Source organism: Vidua macroura, chromosome 5 (assembly GCF_024509145.1).
Source record: "Vidua macroura isolate BioBank_ID:100142 chromosome 5, ASM2450914v1, whole genome shotgun sequence".
Lineage (NCBI taxonomy): Eukaryota > Metazoa > Chordata > Aves > Passeriformes > Viduidae > Vidua > Vidua macroura.
The window spans coordinates 44896240-44914556 of record NC_071575.1 but is presented as its reverse complement, the minus strand read 5'-3'; the positions used below and the strand labels follow the sequence as shown (position 1 = coordinate 44914556).

Below are 18317 nucleotides of genomic sequence, written 5' to 3'. Positions count from 1 at the left end.
AGGTAATAATTTCTTTTAAAAGATGCCATTGACAAAGAAAAAGCTGTGATAGTGGCAGTTCAATGTTTAGTAGTTTCCCAATTTGCTTAAGTTTACATGCACAATTAAAATGCAAATTTGACTGCATATTCAATCAGCTTACAGTTAGGGCTACATTACAAAAAATTCAGTATTGTTTTTAGTTAGGAGTAGAAGAAAAATTATACCTCATAGTCTGTCTCACCCATGCTAGGGAAACCTGGCACAGATGTGGCTTGATGAATAGAAGACTGGTTTGTCAGACTTAATTTAGGTCTGCTGAGGAGGGGAAATAAGAAGCTGGTTTATACCACCAGAGGGCTATACCAAACCAGCTATCATAGTTTAGGTGAGGGAACAAAAGCTCTTATCTCTGTCTGGTGTAGGGGGGCCCTGGGGCATCATTGAAGTGAGGGAAATTTCCGGCAGTTTGCTCATAGAGTGTCTGGAGTGGACACGGTATGGTTTTCAAACTGGTGCTGTACTTGTGCTCTGCATGTTGATGGCTCTGCCTTTCAGTGAGAAATCAAACAACTACCAGTGAGCATGTTGCTTCTTACTTGTGGGAAATATGCCCTTAGTAACTGAAAAGCTTCTGTCTTCTGAAAGGTAATATATTAAATGAGTACTTGAGTGAATCACAGATGCAAAATTGTGATTGCTGGGCATGTCGGGTCTTCTCAAAGTGAGTTAGTATCTAAAGGTTGCAGGCTATTTAACGTGGTTTCTGAGCCACAACCCGAGCTCCTTCCCCTGTGTTAACTGAGCCTTGGGGGTCTTTGGCCTTTGGATGAGGAGCTGAGAACAGGCATCTCTGAGGATTAGTACTGACTCACAGGCACTGATGGTGGGCTGTGTACATATGGTGCAGAGTTGCTCAGAGAGTCTAGACTTGCATCGTGTTGCTCTGAAGGAGTTCTGGTGGAGGCAAGAGAGTGTTAGATGAATTTTGAAATGTATGGAATGCTAAAAATACTCAAAAAAAAAAACCCAGGAAAGGTTGTGAGGAAAAAGAGGAGGTGTTGGAAATTACAGAATAAATCATAGGCATCAATTTCACTTGCTGAATCATTATATCTGCCTAATGGATGTGGTCTTTATCATGTTTGCTGGTCCTGCTTGTCTTTGTGAGCAAAGTGTCTGCACTGGAGTTTGACCATCTCCTGCATATAGCTGCTCAAGCCCGGTATATACAAGTCTCTGGATGAATTCTATTGAAGAGGTTTTCATGTGTGCATGAAGCCAAGAGCACTCAAAAAAAGTGCCACAGTGTTTTTTATTCAAAACCATATTTGGAGAGGAAAGTGTTTTAAATACCTGCATATAAAATAAAGCACATCCATTAGAGCAGTTCTCCCAGAAATGGGAAGTGGAGATTCATTTGAGTCCTTTCTGAGTCAGGAGAAATTTGCATCTCCCATTTGCTACTTAGTTCTACTTTCTACAAGCTGTGGATGTGAGAAATAGAGAGGCTAACTTTTGTATCCTGGTGGGACCAGTCTTCCAGAGAGTCATTGCAATTATCAGAGAATTTCTCTCTTGTTTACCTTTTCCTCAAAGCCTGTTTAGAATAGATACTGTGGTTTTAGCTGTTCTGAGTCACCTTGAGAAGTTAAAAAAACAGACTGTAGAGCTAAGCTAGGGAAACTTGGTGCATGGGTTGAAATAAGGCTTGTCCTCATCCCCTTTGAATACCATTATTTGGTCTTGCTGTTGAAATAAAGCTGGCCAAGTATGCAAGATTTTGAGATCAAGATTGCTCTTATGATTCTTCTGCAGCCTGTAGTTATTTGCAGGGAAGGACATCCTATTGTCATAACTGTTTATATTGTCCAGCAGCTCTTTTGCACAGTGTATGTACGGCTCTGGAACAGTTTTGAAGAAAAACATGCTGCTGTGCTCGTCAGAAAATTATATGGACTTTGTCAGTGAGTAGTAGGCATATTGTCAAGGTATTCCCTAGCCATGTGTAATTTCACCCATCAGCCAAGTAATTCATTCTCCGGTTTAAGCCAAGACCATTTTTATATTATCATTGAAAGAGGGATATAGCAGTCAAAGACATGAGCAGTGCCCATGTGCTTGCTTCTGCCCCTCTTCCTTCCTGTTCATAGGTTAACATTCTACAGCTGAGCTGGAAGAAGAGAGTGTTTGGTATCCATAATTTTTTCCATGTCAGTGTCATACATTTTAATTCAAGACACTGTTGATGGCACTTTGACGTTCACTGTGAAAACTTGGCATGAATATAGATGAGGGAATTCTCAAAAGTTTCATTCTGCCTGGTGAGTTTTAGGGCTTGATTGCCTCCAACCTGGGCGGCTGGCATCTCTATTGCTCTAACTAGGTCTGGAAGTAAATGTCTTCTAGCTATATTTAAGCAGTTCTAAGTGCAAATTTTGGTTTAGCTTTCTGAAATAAATGGCGTGTGTTCACTAACATATTGCAGGTGCATCACAATTTTATATTTGCATCAAGTACTTATACGGAGAATGGCATGGCAAAGGACTGATCTCAGCCAGAGCTTCTATGCCCTTATCATGTAACATTCTAAAATTCTATGAGAATAATATAAAAGTATGCATATTTCTGATCCTGTGACCTCACAGATGCCTGATGTGCTGATTTTGGAAAACACTTCAAAGAACTTGAATTCGGCTTAAATACTTGCCATGCAAAGGAGAAGCAAGGGTGCATGTATCTCTCTATATACAGATATATACATTGTGTGTATATAAAATTATATTTACATATTTGGAAGTAGAACAGATGTTTCTACTTCTTCTTCATCTACTTACTAAAATTTTACACGCTCTTTCCATTATGCTGGTGCTGTAGCTTAGGTCAGAGAATGAATGTATGCTAGGGCCACCGTAAATGATCACCCTGTGGCTCTAGCTGTTTTCAGGATTATCCGATTTATATGTCAGACAGAATAATCATGTCATTGGTATCATTCCCTTTCTTGTTTTTCGTTTTAAAAATGTTATTTCTTCTTTCTCCACACATGGAATCATTTTCAGGTTTTAGTTCCAGATGTTTACAGATGAGCTTTCCATGGTCTGAGCTCAAAATCAATATCAGCTGGAATTTTAAAGATAGGGTTATTTTCATGTGTTGTTGGGTCACGAGTTCTTCCAGTATTTTTCTCCAACAGAGAGCTCTTTTTGCATGGTTGAAATATTTTCTGCAGTTTTCTTTCTTCCTTAAGCATCACATTCTAATCTTATTTGTCAGAAATAGCCTCCTTTTGTTCTGTCTAAAGAGAGATATTAATTGCTCTTCTTTCAAGAGCTTTCAGTGCTTTCACAAATTTTTCAACTAGTTGATTGTACCATTAAGCTGTAATTATTTAACATAGTATGTATTGATATTCTTGTAATTGATAATCACCATTTCCTTTTGTAAAGCATAGCAACATATCTCTGAAAGTTGGTAGTTGTGCCTTGACTTCCGATATAAATTATTTTGTGAATTTTAAGAAACTTTAAGACCATGGCTCACAGTTCTTTCAGTTGTGCTGATGCATCTGGTTTTAGAATTGAATCACTGAATCACATTAATGGGGGGGGGGGGGGGCGGGGAGTAATTTTAAAAGGGAGCATCTCAGTGATGCAATTTACGTAGCAGTTATACAAATAGATTTATCAGCACAATTGTGAAGGAGGCAGATTTTACGAGGAGGATCAGAATTAGCAGCTGGGGCAGAAAGCTTGTTGAGAGAAAATTGCTCAATTATTGTTAGAGGAGCTGAGCTGTTTCCTTTGTTTTCTGTTGTTAAAAGTGCCTTCTTGCTCCACCTTTGCCCTCTTCCCCTAATTTAGGTAAATTCTATTTTTTTAAAGGTCTTTTGTCACAAAGTATTGAAAACGTTCATCTCTCAGATGAAGGTGTTTAGTTTCCAGATTGTTGTGACAGCAAAGTGACTTCTGACTTCAGATTCAGCGATGACAAAGACTCTCTTGATTCTCTTCCAAGTCTTCTTTTATGAAAGTTTGGAAGAAAAATCAGTAGAAAAATCTACTAGCTTAGATCAAGCTAGTATTTATATGCTAAGAGTCAGAGAATTTCATCTGGGTTAGCTCTTTGTGGTGTGTTGGAGAAGTAGCAGGTAGCACTATTTACCTTTAGTTTGTGGACCCATGAAAAGTAGAGCGTATCCTTCAGTTGCAGCCTTGGGTACCTCCCCGTGCAGCTCTTTCTGAGCTTGTTCTTTGGGGAGAGAGGAAAAAGTAACGCACATTTTCTCTGTTTGAAGTTTTTATGAAGTACCATGTTTTACTTGCTATGGAGCATGAGTTCTGAGAGTCTGGCTTTTGTGCTATTATTTTACTACCAACGAACTACAAAACAGGAAACAAACCCCTCTCTGGAAAAAAAAAATTGCCATGTGCATTTTCACACTTAAAAATGTCTGGCTCAAGTTTGGTTTGGGCTACACTCTTCTTTTTGACTTGTTACTCTCCACTGAAGATTAGTTCCTTCCAAAAGGTTCTCTTTTATTGGCCAACCAATGTTTGAAAAGTGGGTCTGATCTTAAACTGTTTTCCTAGACTGTGCTATTAAGCATTTAAGAATTATCTTCATTACAGGTATCATGATAATCATTGTGTTTCTAAGAATAGTTCAGTTTTGTACAGAATGTTGGGGTTTTTTGCTGTTTTTCCAACATGAAGATGCTTGAGCTGACCTCAGACTGGATCTTATGAATGGGTTCTTAGGGTGGGTTTTCACTGGGGGAGCGATGGGTGTGCTTTGGTTTTTTCTTTTGTTTTTAGTAAAGGGGAATTGCTTACATACAGTTGTATCATTTCTGTCCACATACAGATGTGAAAGGAAAGGGTGGCACATCTCTGTGAAAAACAAGTTCTAAGACAAGCAGACAATATCGAAAGATAATCACACTTGGAAGAATATCAACATTTTAGCTTTTTTTCCTCAAAAAAAGTTGTATGGGAGATAGAAAACTTACTTATCTTCAGTCAAAAAGCTAATGTATTTTCTAAATGGAAATTGGCCTAAGAAGTTTGAAAATGAGCTGCATCTGGCAGTTGGAAGTCTTCGAGAAGTTCTTTTTTTGCCGGGTGTTCAGATGAACTTAGCTGGAATGTGGAAAAAAAATTTAAATGTCACTGACTTGCTTTGGAAACTGCATAAAAGCATGGTCATACGTTTGTTGCTGAAAAACAGTTGCAGAGATAATGAAAAGGTAGTTCATCTCAAATGTGGTGCATAACTGTCTTGCAAACTCTCCATTCTTTGTGGGGGAAGGTCAGATGGGTTCAGGTAAACTACTGCTGGGACTTCTTTAATCCTTAGTGATTGAATCACCAACGCATCCAAACTAATTAAAGTCTTCTTTGTCAAGGACTTCTATAAGAAACAGATATCCAACAAACAAACAAAATTTGGTGAAATTATTTAAACACAGCTTATATTTAAAGTATCAGGAAAGATTACAAACTAAATTATTCGTGCTTTGTATGAAGATTGAGATTGTTAGACATTTTACAGTTTATTTGAAATATATTGAAATTAAAAGAAAATCTATTTTAGCATTAGTACTTTGCTTTACCGTTATTTTTTAAATATTGCTGCAAGGGGAACTTCATTTCTCTATTATGGTATTTCATCCTATAAAAGTTATTTTTGATATCCAGATAGTGCTGAGCTAGTTACATTTTTATTAGCACAGGTCAGAAGAGAGGAAATGGCCAGTAAGTTTTACAGCTGAAACTCATGTTAAATCCAATATCCTTTGTTACATTTGGATCTAACTCAATAAGGGCTGTTGGTGTGCTAATGTAAAGAGTTTTGCATTTAATATTTTTCTAAAATGTGTTGTTTCTAGGTCTACAGACAAGACTGTGAAACCTTTGGCATGGTAGTGAAGATGCTAATTGATAAAGATCCATCATTAGAGAAGTCCATTCAGTTTGCCCTGAGGCAGAATTTGCATGAAATAGGTGAGAGATGCATTGAAGAACTCAAACATTTCATTGCTCAGTACGATGCTGCCAACCAAGATGTATCAGAGTCCTTCAAAGAGGGCTCATACTAAGGACAAAAATATGCTTTTAGATCCTCTGCATTGTGTCTGCCATAGTACCTAAATCTGCCTTTTGCAGGGAAAGAGGAACTTTTGTTCGAGGTTTGAACCCAAGGCCTGTGCTCCTTTCTAATAGCTCAGGTGGCTGTTCCCTTGTCCACTGTGGTCTCCACAATTGTATTCATCCTGCCTGTTCTTGTTGACATATATTCCTTTGAAAGGATGTTCTTTTCAAAAATGCTGTAAAGCAGTGAACTGTTTTTTAAATCTTACACAGTAACCTTGGAAAAAATGATCAGTCTGATGTCTGTACACTTATGTTTTGATGCTTATAAGTGTAACTTGAAATGTTGTATTTTTAATTAAAATTACATGAAGCTGCTCTCATTCCTCAAGTTATGCACAAATATGTCTTGTTATCATACATACTGTAGGAAGGGAAAACTTGCAGAATTGGTCACAATTATGATTTAAATTATTTATTCTGGTTTAATTTTAAAAAATCGGATTAATTATCTAAAATTACACTAGGGGTTATCTCTTGTCTCTGACTGCCAGAGTAATTAACTACTTGATGTAAGAAGTGCTGTATTTTTGTTCTAATTGCAGGTTCTACAAATGCCTTTTAAATTTTTATGTTTTCCATATCATTAGTCATTCCTAGTAAGCAGTATTATGTAGGATGAATTCTATTTTTTGTTACTGTTCGCTCTGTTTTTAACTACACTGTACAGAATGTAGCTGTAGGCAGCCACTGAGCAGGGAAAGGTCGCTTTTCCTGCTCTGTTCTCTCCCCACTTACTGCTTCTCAAGCCTTTTCATCCATGAGTTTTTACAATAAGGAGGCTGTGTGTAATCTTTATTTCCAACTTCAAGAAGGAGCAGGAATTGGGGTGTTGAGGATGGATAAGGAAAGTGAGCAGGACCATCTCTCCGGTGTCTTGGTTTGAAAAGACAGGTGTCTGCTAAGGAAGGCAGGAGTCTCACTTGAAATGGAAAATGGAAACCCCCTCCCTCTGAATTACTATAATTTTGAAATTAAAAGGCTCTCAGGCAAAGATATGGGAATAGGAATAACAGTTCTTTACTCGGAAAATTAAAATAAAAATGCAGTAGTACAAAACAACACTGACAGAGTGAGAATACAACCTGACACCCTGTTGGTCAGTGTGTTGATAGTAGTCTGATTAAATGGGGGCGGCAGTCCTCTTAGAGTGACAAATGTGGTTCTGTTGAAGCAGTGATCCTGTAGAAAAGGTGTAGGTTTCTTCTGAAGGTCCAGTGGTGGAGTAAATGGGCCTGGTCTTCCTCTGAGAATCTAGTGGAAAAAGGCACCTCTGGTATTCCAAATCTCACATTTTAACTAGGTAGGAATGCTTGGCTCCTCCCCCTGGGCGGAGCATCTCACAATGGGATTATGTAATTGTATCACTCACACAGTGACTCAATGGTCCATTAACAGAAGATATCTCCCTGGAGAAAGGATGGGTCCTGGAAGAGATAAAGAAAACTGCCCCACCTGGTTTTAACAGCTGGCCCATTAACAAAGGATATCCCCCCAGAGTTATGATGGATGGGTCATGGAAGAGATAAAGAACCCTACTCCTCCTGGTTTCAACACATGGTAATAGAATACATCTGATTACATCTTACATTGCCACCTAAGACACCAGGTTGCTTTGGATTAGGTGGAACACAAAGTTTATCCCTAAGTCCTCAAATTCCCTATCATTTCAAACCTAGGTGATTCTGGTTAGTGTCTGGCACCACTTTTGACCTGATAGAACAACTTGCAGTTTGGGAACAGTGGTGGACGAAAGCCAAGAGGTTCCCAGTGAAAAATATTTAGGATGTGGTGGATTCCTGACGAATAAATTTATTAAGGTACTGTTTTTTTATGAACATTTTAGGAAAGTGATAATTTGAGTCATAATCACAAAGAGGTAAGTATAAGCATGATTGTTTTGTATACATTTGCATTTAGAACGTGTGAAATTCTGTAAAAGAACTAATAACCAAACTCACTATTTCCAGATTTCATCAGAATGGTGTGCAGAAGCACAAAGTAGCAATGATTTGGCATGTACAAGGTACTGTATGTATCACAGCATCTTACACATGCAGATCTTGATATGGTATATTAAATATGTATTGCATCAGATTCCTGATGCCTGGTTAGTTCTCATGTCATTAAGGGGAGGTTTTGCAGTTGGCTTTTCTTATTTTCTAAGAGTTCACATTGCTCCAAGGAGATCCCTTGTTAGCATCTGGGATTGTGTGGGCTGCACAGTGAGTGGGAATCAGCTCATTGATCCTACAGGATGCTAATCTGGGGAGGGAGAGAGGAGAAGACAGGCAAGCTATGGTGACATAGTAGTGAGACCTGATCCACTCCTTCTGGCAACAACCTGGATTACTAAGATCAGTCAAAGTCTTCTCTGATGCAGAAGCATAACTACAGCACTTCACTACTTGCCTACAGGACTGAGAGCCTTCAGGATGTTACATCTGAGTTTCTACTTTGGGTTAGAAATGCTCATGGAAAAAATAATAAAATTTTGTGTAATGTATTTTTATTAAAAATTTCCATTGTTACTGTACAGTTTGTTAGGAGATTCCTTTGTAAGAAGCCTGATTAAGTTTACTATTATAAATGTATCCAAGTTTTCAAGTGCTTTTCTGTAAAGTAAAGTCTAAGTTTACACTCACAGAATCATAGAATATCTCAAGTTGGAAGGGACCTGTAGTGTTGGTTAAGTCCAATTCCCTGCTTCTCACTGAACCACTAGGAGCATTGTCCAGATGCTCCTTGAACTCTGGGAGGCTTGAGGCTGTACCACTTCCCTGAAGAGCCTGTTCCAGTGACTAACCATCCTCTCGTGTCCAATCTTAACTTCCCCTGATGCAGATGCATTCCATTTCCTTGAGTCCTGTCACTGGGCACCAGAGAGAATTCATTGCCTGCCCCTCTGCTGCCCACCTTGAGGAACCTATAGAATGCAGTGAGGTCACCCCTCAGTCTCATCCATTCTCCTCCTTTCACCACCTTGATCACCCTACTCTGGGCACACAAATAGATTTATAGCCTTATATTGGGACACCCAAAACTTCCCCAGCACTCAAGGTGAGGCTGCCCCAGTGTAGAGCAGAGCAGGACGATCGCCCGGCTGGCGATGTGCCCGATGCCTCCCAGGACAGGGTTGGCCCTCCTGGCTGCCAGGGCACTGCTGATTTAAGTATAATTTGCCATGAGCTGGGACCCCCAATCTATTTCTGCAGGACTGCTATCCAACTCCTCATTCCCCAAGTTTTAAGGATAATCAGGACTGTCCTGTCCCAGGTGGCAAATGTGGCACTTGCCCTTGTTAAACTTCATGCAGCTGGTCATTGCCTCCCAGCTCCTTAGTCTGTTCAGATCTCTCTGCAAGACTTCTCTACTCTTGAGGGAGTCCACAGGTCCTCTGAATTTAGTATCATCAGCAAAGTCACTCAATGGACGTTCGACTTGTCTATCTCCATTAAAGAGCACTGGCCCTAAAAGTAAGCCCTGTGGAGTACCACTTGTGACCAGTTGCCAGCCTGAGGTAACCCCATTCACTATACCTAATCATTTGCTTAATCTGACTTTTTTTTAAATTGATTAAACTTTACTTGTTCACAGTTTACTTGTGAACTAGGGAGTATTTTGAGTTTTTTATAAGTGCTATTTCTGTGAAAGGTTTAATTCACATTTCTAAGTGATAAGTAACTGATTTTCCATCTAATACTTGGCATTGTGTTGAATGTTTGCATTTCACCGTTTGTGATGTTTGCTTTCAGTTGATATAAGTAAAATATACCATGGCAGTCCCTTAACTTAAGGAAGAAACATGGCTTTTAGTCTTTCTTGCTTTACAAGTATTTTGGATTAGTTTCATGTCATGTAAAAAAAAATTGTCCCTGGTCAAGTGGTCAGCCTCAATGGGGCTCTGGAAAGCTGTAAGAAGAACACTGGGGAAAGGAAACATTCTGTGATGGAGGAACTTAATATGTCACATTCAGAGCTCCTGAAAACAGAAATTACTCCTAGCACTTCTTAATATTGCAGATACCTTTTGATAATTAAAAAGAAGGTGGAAATTGACGGAGTATGGAAATTCAGTGCTGTCTGCCAAGACTGAAGTGGTTACCTCTGTAACCTCACTTGTGTGAGTTGGCAGCTTTGAGTGACAATGTGAGCAGTAAAGGTGAAAATCAGCAACAAAACCGTGATTGATACAAAAGGGGGTAATGCCAGGTATCAGAGAAGGACGAAATCCATGTCACCCTCTTGTCTGCAAGATTTTCAGTTTTGATGAGGATAAAGTTTTGCCTTAGTATTTTTCACTGTCATGAAGATTGTACTGGGTGTGGCTGAGATGGAGTTAAATGTTCCTCATAGTGGCTGGTGCAGTGGTGCTGTGCTTCAGGTTTTTCCTGGAAACATCGTGATAACACTAGGATGTTTCAGCTGTTGCTGAGCAGAGCTTACCCAGAGTCAAGGCCTTTTCTGCCTCTCAGCCCACCCCATCAGTGAGGAAGGTGGGAGGGCACAAGATGCTGGGAGGACAGCTGACCCCAAGTGACCACAGGTGAGAGGGCATCATGCTTGGCATATAAAACTAGGGATGGGGGTGAGGAGTTTGTCAGGGCTGCTGCTGTTCAAGGGCAGGCTGGGTATTACTTGGCTAGTGCTGAGCTCGTGGGTTTTTTGGTATCACTTCAGGGTTTTCTGTTTGCGGTTTTTTGCGTATTTGTTTTTATCTATTAAATGGTCTTCAGCTCAGCCTATGAGTTTTCTTAATTTTCTCTCCCCCATCCTGCTGGGGGATAATGAGTAAGGAGCTGTGTCATGCTTAGCTGCCTACCAGGGTATATGCTCCACTAGGAATATGGGTACTACTTTACCACACTTTAGAGCTTTTGTGGCTGTACCTGAGTCTTGTGGTGGTCACAGACACTGTATCCCATATCAGTCTCTTCAAGGTGGAGGAATCAATTAGAAATATTTCTCATAAGAAGTTGTCAAAAATAGTAAGATATTGTTTATGTCAAGCTGAAAAAAATAAAGTCATATCTTTAAACTTTTTTTTAAAAAGAAAGTATTAAGAAAGAGTTAACAATCTAGGAGAACTGTAATATTCCATAAAGTACTGGAGTTTGGGAGAGTACATCTGCTGCATCTCAGGAGATGGTGTGGAATCAGAACTACTTGTGGAGACATTTCTCCATGAGACAGTTATTTGGTCCAACATGCGACACAGCGGTAGTGGCACGGCGTTTGGTTTCTGAGGATCCCGGTTTCCCATTGTTGGAAACGCTGGTGAGAGTGGAAGGTCCTAATCATTCTTGGAGCAGCCTGAGGGAGGTTATGAACAAGTCAGCATCTCCAGCCCCATAATCCCCACCAGTGTGGTGGCTGTAGCATATTCAGCCCAGTGGGCACATGGTTACTAGGAAAGCTGCCTGAGCCCCAGAGCAGCCAGATGGAAGCACCCCACGAGGCACCCAGGCATGGCTTTGATCAGCTTTCACCCCCACAAGACCTGTACTAGGAAAGTGACTTATGTGGCTAGTACCACCTCTGGGAGTAAAGGACCTGCTGCTCATTTTACCCTGAAAACACAACAAGCAAGTAACTGCTAGTCTGATTACCCTTAGCAATAGCCTAATTTTCTTTGGTGCAAACCAGTGCTCATGTTCATTCCCCCCTTTACTTCTAGCTGCTTTTGTTTCCATACTTCTCTATCTTCAAGAAGGGCAAGCTTAGTAAATGCTAAAGCCATTGGCTTTCCGACCACCTGAAGAAAGGAAACTAATGCAATAATAGATGCTTCTTACCAAAAAAGCCTGTGAAATTGAAGTATCCTCATTAGTAGATATCACTGTTAAGAAATTCCTGTCCTTTATTTAAAACAGTGGAAGAAGTTTATTATAACTTTAAATAGCTTCCTGCTCCATATCTGGAGTTCAAGGCAACTACTAGGATTACCTCCTACTTTATAGTTTTTGCCAGCTTGCCTTCTAGAATCACTCAGTATCTTTCTTTAGGTAAGCAAACTTCAGAAATTATTTTTGGGGAAGGAAGGGGAACAATAATAAAAAAATCCACAGCCACAGGAGTTCCATACTGGTTGTAATGATATATTCCAAGCTTGTGTGGTTTTTACATTTATATAGTTTACATTTTGCTTGACCCATAAATAATACTTGCAAGATTAAGAGGGCCGTAGAGAGTATTTACATAGCCCCACCATGCATATAGAGCTTTTAATACCTAGTAGACAAAATTAAGCTGTTTTGCACTGAACATTTTTCAACTTAAACCCCCTGACTAAAATACAAGCAATATTTCATCCATAACACTGCTGTTAAACCCCTAACAAATCTAGTTTGATATGGTAACAAACTTCTTCAAATTCAGGGATATAAAAATATTCAGATTTTAAAATTTTAACTGTACAATATGTACATTAGTATTTGCACTGTTAAATTATGAATACATTTAAGCCTATGAAATACTACATTATAAATATCAACCTTTTTTGACTTAGAATTGCAGCTAATACATTTTAAAACCTGGATAATGCATGTGAAAAGACACAGTTCTGGAGCCTAATCCTTTAAGCCCGTATGAAAATATTTGTTACATAAGTAGATCCATTGACTTAAATAGGGTTACATGCCTGAGCAAAGGACTCCAGCAGTGGTACCTCTCTCACTGCTGAGGGGTGGGAGCCATGGCAGAAAAAACATCACCACTCATTGGCAGCTAAGTCCAGTTCCAGAAGCTGAATTATTATCTTCCTTTAAACAGGCATGAAAAAAACCCCAAACCAAAACCAACCACCTTACACTTTCTCAAAAAATTATAGAGGAAAAACGATGAAAGTTAAATGAACAAAACATTCACTGCTGCTCCAGGATACATCAAGGCTTCAAGCATTTCAGCTCCCACATTATGATTTTTGCTTTCTTAAGGAGCATTTTCCCAAATAAAAATAATCCAGTTTTTGTATGGAAACTTTAATAAGGAAGAGTGAGCTTTATCAATGAAGAAAGGGCACAGTACAGAGCCTTCTTTTTCTTGGCAGCAAGAGGAAGAAGTCAAAGATCACCCTGTGTATCTCTAGCTACAGCACAGGATGAACATTTTTATTTATTCATCTTTGTCGAATCCTCTCTCTCAGATAATTCAACATAGGTGAATAGTGAGCATAAAATAAAATGTCTACAAAAACTCTGTATTAAGAACTGCAGTAACAGTATTTTGACAGCTGAAACACAGTATGTAAACCTAGCAGTATCTGAGCAGATCATTTGGCATGGTGATATTTCTGTGTGTTACTTTTACAATTTAAACTCTGGCATGGTTATCATTTACAGTGGCAAAGCATTATGAACTTCAGCAACTTGCCTAAGTACAATTATTAATATAAAAAAGATGTGGTTCAAACTGTAGCTACAGAATTGACTGGTCCTCCTAGTTAAGAAATACTAGTAATTAATTAAGATATAATACAATTTTTTCCTTTGTGTCCCCTCTTCTTCTTTGATTTGGTTGTCCTTTGTCCAAACTGAGAACTGGATAATGCAGTAGTTGGACCAGAAAGATCATCTGTATAGTACGGATATCTCAATGACCGTGGCTGTGGAATTGGCTGTCCTAGAAAATATCCTTCCTCTTCAGAATCAGATGATGAGGATGAAGTTGAACACCAGGAGTCATCTTCCTCACCATACAATCCAAAGAACTTATCAACCACCTGATTCCGCAGTGCATAGTCAGACCTGGTATGGGCATATTGTCCATACAGCTCTGCATTTTGAATATAGGCCCGAAGCTCACGTGAGCTTCTATTCTGAATAAAATTTTCATGATCCTGAGGGGAGTAATAACGAAACCTCTCTCTTGGAGAGCATCTTCTTTCTGTGGCCAAATTAAGTGCATTATCTGAACGAGACTTCCTACTTCTTCTGCGATGGTGAGAAGGCCGACTTCCACGCTCTTCAAAATGGTAAACACGCCTACGAGTCCTTTCACTCATGGGAGGCTGACGTATTTCAAGATTCTCATAACTTCCATTATCAATAACATCGTCTGAGAACTTCACTTGTTGTGGTCTAGACTGGGATTTAGATCGTCTCAGTACAGGCACATGCACTGGCTTTTCTTCTGGCAACACTTTTTCCTGACACAACTCTGAGCTCAGACTCTTCAAGGACTCAGTGCTCCGATGGAGCATTGAAGAATTCAGAGTTCCCATGTTGCTCATCTTCTCACAGTCCTCCACCTCCAGTTCTTGGAAAGTTTGCAAAGAGTAGAGAGATGGCCGTGGCTTGCCTTCCCCATCCATTGAAGCCCCTGTGGTGGGAATGGAGAAAGGAGGAAAAGAAAATGAGAGGAGTACCAAAGAGACAAGTATTTTAACAAAATATGAAACATTTCTTGTCACCAAGTGTTTTTTTGAACTATTACCAAAAAATACTCCCTTCATAGTAGAATAAGCTTTGTTTTGACTTAAAACATTTAAGTATTAACTCTGATGACCAAAGAATTATCTGTCATGAGGACATCAAGAACAGAAGTTCAGTGGATCGAAAATTTTGAAACATACATACAGGTATACCTTTTAAGGAAAAAGGATTACTTAAAATTATTCTGCAGTCTATGCTTGCCATTCTTAAGGCTAAAATATTTCACAATTCTAGTGTTGCCAAATTCATGTTCCAGGTGTCACAACAGGGAAGCCAAGCTTACTGCCTTGCAAAGAAGGATCCTTACTCTCAAAAAATCATCAAGGGTGTCATGTGCCTGTGATGGTCCTAGGTGCAATACCACCAGTGCCTCCTCCTCCCGCGCCCCCTGAACCAAGCTCCCCATCTCAGTTCCTTCATTGCTGCTTGGTAAATCCAGCCAGCCTGTGGTTAGGCTTCAGCTAGACAAGTAGCTGCCATAATTCAGGTTACAGGAGGAAAGGAAAGGAGACAGTGATCAGACAACTTTTCAAATGGGTCTTAACTGCCCGGTTTGGGCTTTTTGTACAGAAACAGGAAAGGAAGGTTAGCACACACTTTATCCCTTTGGGTAACTTCAATCATGTTTGACAAGAAGGTTCACAAAAGTGCATTATCAGTTTCCCTTTAGTCAGTAAGGAAAAATAAATCTCACAAACCTAATTGCCTAAGGCTAAGAAGTCTACCATCCTTTCAGATTTTCTACATATTTTTACAAGCAAATCAGGAAGTTACCTAAAATGTTTTGTAGATTATCTTTAATATCATCCTAATATATAATGCAACTTCTTATACATAAGGTATGGAAAAATAGTAATTTGCTTAAAGTAGTGGTTTGTATATAATAAATGTGTAGTTGAAGACTGTTCTTATTCTGTTTAACATCATTGCTTAAAGCAAAAAAAAAAAAAGAGAATTCAAAAGGAAAGGAGAAGAATCTAATAGGATTTAAGTAGCAGAAGCATATCCTGTAAAAGATTATGGGCTTAATAAAAGCTGCTGCCTACTGTACATGCATCTCTTGATATTAAAGCTTTTTAGAAAATACTAAAATGAAAAATTTTCCTTCAAAATACTCCAACACACATGCTTTTGTTGACCTCTCCATCAAAACCATTCACTGATTTCTCCATTACCTGTTATGTTAGACAAAGCCAAGGAATCCATTGAGTCTCGAACACTTTGTTCTTGCTGTTTCAGGTCAGACAAACATTCGAGTGAACCTCCATACCATGGCGCTTGGTCATGTTTGTATCCTGAGGCACCGTGTTCCATGTCTAGCTCCTGGATTTTTCTGCTGCTGGCAGGGCCTGGGTGGCTGCCATATGCAGAGTCTCCCAAACCATCTTGTGACTGGGCCCAGTACATGTCTGATTGATACTTCTTACTTGCTAGGCTTGGATTATTTTTTTTCAAGTCCAACTTGCTCTTGACCATGCTATCAGAAATCCAGTGTTCACTTGATCTAATGTCTACTTCAGTGGGTTGCTGGAAAAGGCTTTTATCGCCAAACTTCAGAAGAAGTTGGGTCATGTAGTCTTCATGTTCAGCCCACTCTTCAGGGTCTTCAGGCATTTCTTGCTCTACCCTTCCTTTCCAGAAGTCTTCATTAACAAAGCCTGCCTCTTCCCTTGAAAGGCTTAAATCATCCAGCTTACGAGAAAGAGTGTCATCAGCATTGTCTGAAAGGCCAGGAAATTTGTAATTGAGGGCCGGTGACAGGAGGAGAGACTGGCGGCACTGGTCGGCTGACCGGCTGCTTTTTCCCATGCGGACACTCCTCCTGGAATCTCTGGATCGAGCAGACTGAAACGCAGAATCAGAAGAGTCAGAGGCATGAACATCCTCTCCCAGGCTGCAGGTTTTTGAACAGTAAATCTGCCCTTGCTTTGGAAGGAAAGGGCAGCCAAGCAAAGAGGTCTTGCACTGAGCACAAGAAAAGCAAGTTTCTGTGGCATGCCAGTGCTGTCCATCATAGGTCATCTGAGCATGGTCAACACCTGGAAAGAGAAAAAGCAATGCTGTGGGTCTCTCTAAAAAATTACTTGCAGAATTCACACTTCTGGAATGTGAAATCATTTCATAAATTGGCTTTCCCTTAATTTTTAAGTTTAATGCTTATAAAGGACACACTTACCAATGTGTTCCCCGCAGGTTTCACAGTATTCTGCATAGAGAGATTCAAAACAGTTACAGCAGAACGGCCGCCCATCCTTCATGATGTACCTCTGTCCACCCAGGATTGTTTCACACTCAAGACAACAGAAGTGTTTCATGTGCCAGTGGCGACCTTCAGCTTCTGTACACTCATCAGCAAAAATTATCTTTCCAGAGATAAAAGAATACTTTTAGTTAAGTGGCCTAAACCTCACCTTGGGAATTAGAGCATCCTAACTCTGCAGGTCACACACGAAATTTATTTTTATTTTGCTCCCTTTCGAATACAAAGATAGAAACAACAATCTCCCACAACAGAAATAAAAAGAAAGAAAAACAGTACATTCTAAATCAAAAAAAAAAAAAAAAAAGGAACGTCAGAACTCAACCATTAAAGAAGCTTCTATAAGGATAATATTTTGGAAATTTTGAGAATGTTCAATTCTAAACATATACAGGTGTTTGCTTTCTAAATACCATCTTATTGCTTGTAGTATTTCCAGTTTGACAAGAAATTAAATATCCCTCAGCTTTCAAACACATCTATGCAGCAGAGTCCTGACTTCTTAAGTGACTGCATCTGGAGTTAGGAATTTCCAAAGTGGTGCAGTTTGTCAACTGAAAAACAGGAGTGTTTACTTGGCTGTAAAATGTGAATTATTTACCTCATCGCAGGCTGAACATCGAGGCTTGAGAAGTTCAGCGTGGTGTCTGCCACAGTGAATTTTTCCATCTTGGTAGAAGTAGATAAGGTCAACAAGAAGCTCGTTGCATGTGAAGCACACAAAACAGGAGGGATGCCAGCACACACCAGGCCCAGCTCTTGAGGCAAAAACTGCAACTTCACCGCCGTTTATTTTTGTACCACACTAGGAACAAACCCAGAAAGTGAACACACTTCCCATTCAAAACTACTAGCTTCTTGCATTTAAACTAAGTTAAAACACCAAACCCCATATAAGATTTTATTCCAAAATTCTGACAAGAGGAAAAAAATATTATCAGTTTTGGTCTAGATGAACTGCATCTCAATGAACCTTCTGTGAATATAAGTTTATTTTATACAAAATAACATTTTAAAGCGTATGTCTGCTTTTTATTTGTCATTACTTTAGTATGAGTCAGCATCAGGGTTTTTTTTTTTGAGTAGGAAATATATCAAAGACTCAGTTCATTCCCTATAGTATCAAAGGTTACATTTTGCTTAAGCAAGCACTACCTTCTTTCTTCTTCCATGCAGTTTCAAAAATAATCTTTTGTTGTTGTTGTTTTCAGACATAGACAGAGGTAAGTTTAAATTTTAATACTGACATACTGTAGTTTTACATTATTCAGCCCTGTAGCTAGCTTATGGCACCAGTATGTTACCTGCTCACAAACAGCGTGCATCACTGCTCTGGAGAGTAGTTTTATAGTGCCTCGTCCCAGTGCCTCCTTTTTGCGCTGAGAACTGAACATCTGCAGCTCCTTCTTTTCCTCTTCACTTAACGACTGGCAGTATCTCACCTTCCAGTGAAAACACAGGAGGAACTTACATTAGAGACTGAGCTTCTAATGT

The 18317-nt window shown here is 39.4% G+C and overlaps 2 protein-coding genes across 3 annotated transcripts in view; one reads left to right on the top strand and one right to left on the bottom strand.

The window, feature by feature from the left end:
• PPHLN1 (periphilin 1) overlaps nt 1-9897 on the top strand; it is a 64164-nt gene extending 54267 nt beyond the window's left edge. Inside the window, exons 10-11 of one of the 2 annotated variants that reach the window (XM_053977244.1) lie at nt 5870-5984; nt 7811-9897. In XM_053977244.1, the coding sequence (XP_053833219.1) occupies nt 5870-5984; nt 7811-7824 (129 nt within the window). In that variant the 3' untranslated portion in view covers nt 7825-9897. Of the gene's footprint in view, nt 1-5869; nt 6463-7810 lie in introns of those variants that run through there. The other variant, XM_053977243.1, reaches the window with a different exon arrangement.
• Nucleotides 9898-12208: 2311 nt separating this feature from the next.
• Nucleotides 12209-18317, bottom strand: part of PRICKLE1 (prickle planar cell polarity protein 1) — a 65150-nt gene continuing 59041 nt past the window's right edge. Inside the window, exons 4-8 of the mRNA XM_053978801.1 lie at nt 18128-18265; nt 17425-17628; nt 16740-16926; nt 15739-16602; nt 12209-14450 (exon numbers count right to left, since the gene is read on the bottom strand). Of these exons, the coding sequence (XP_053834776.1) occupies nt 13594-14450; nt 15739-16602; nt 16740-16926; nt 17425-17628; nt 18128-18265 (2250 nt within the window). The 3' untranslated portion in view covers nt 12209-13593. The remainder of the gene's footprint in view (nt 14451-15738; nt 16603-16739; nt 16927-17424; nt 17629-18127; nt 18266-18317) is intronic.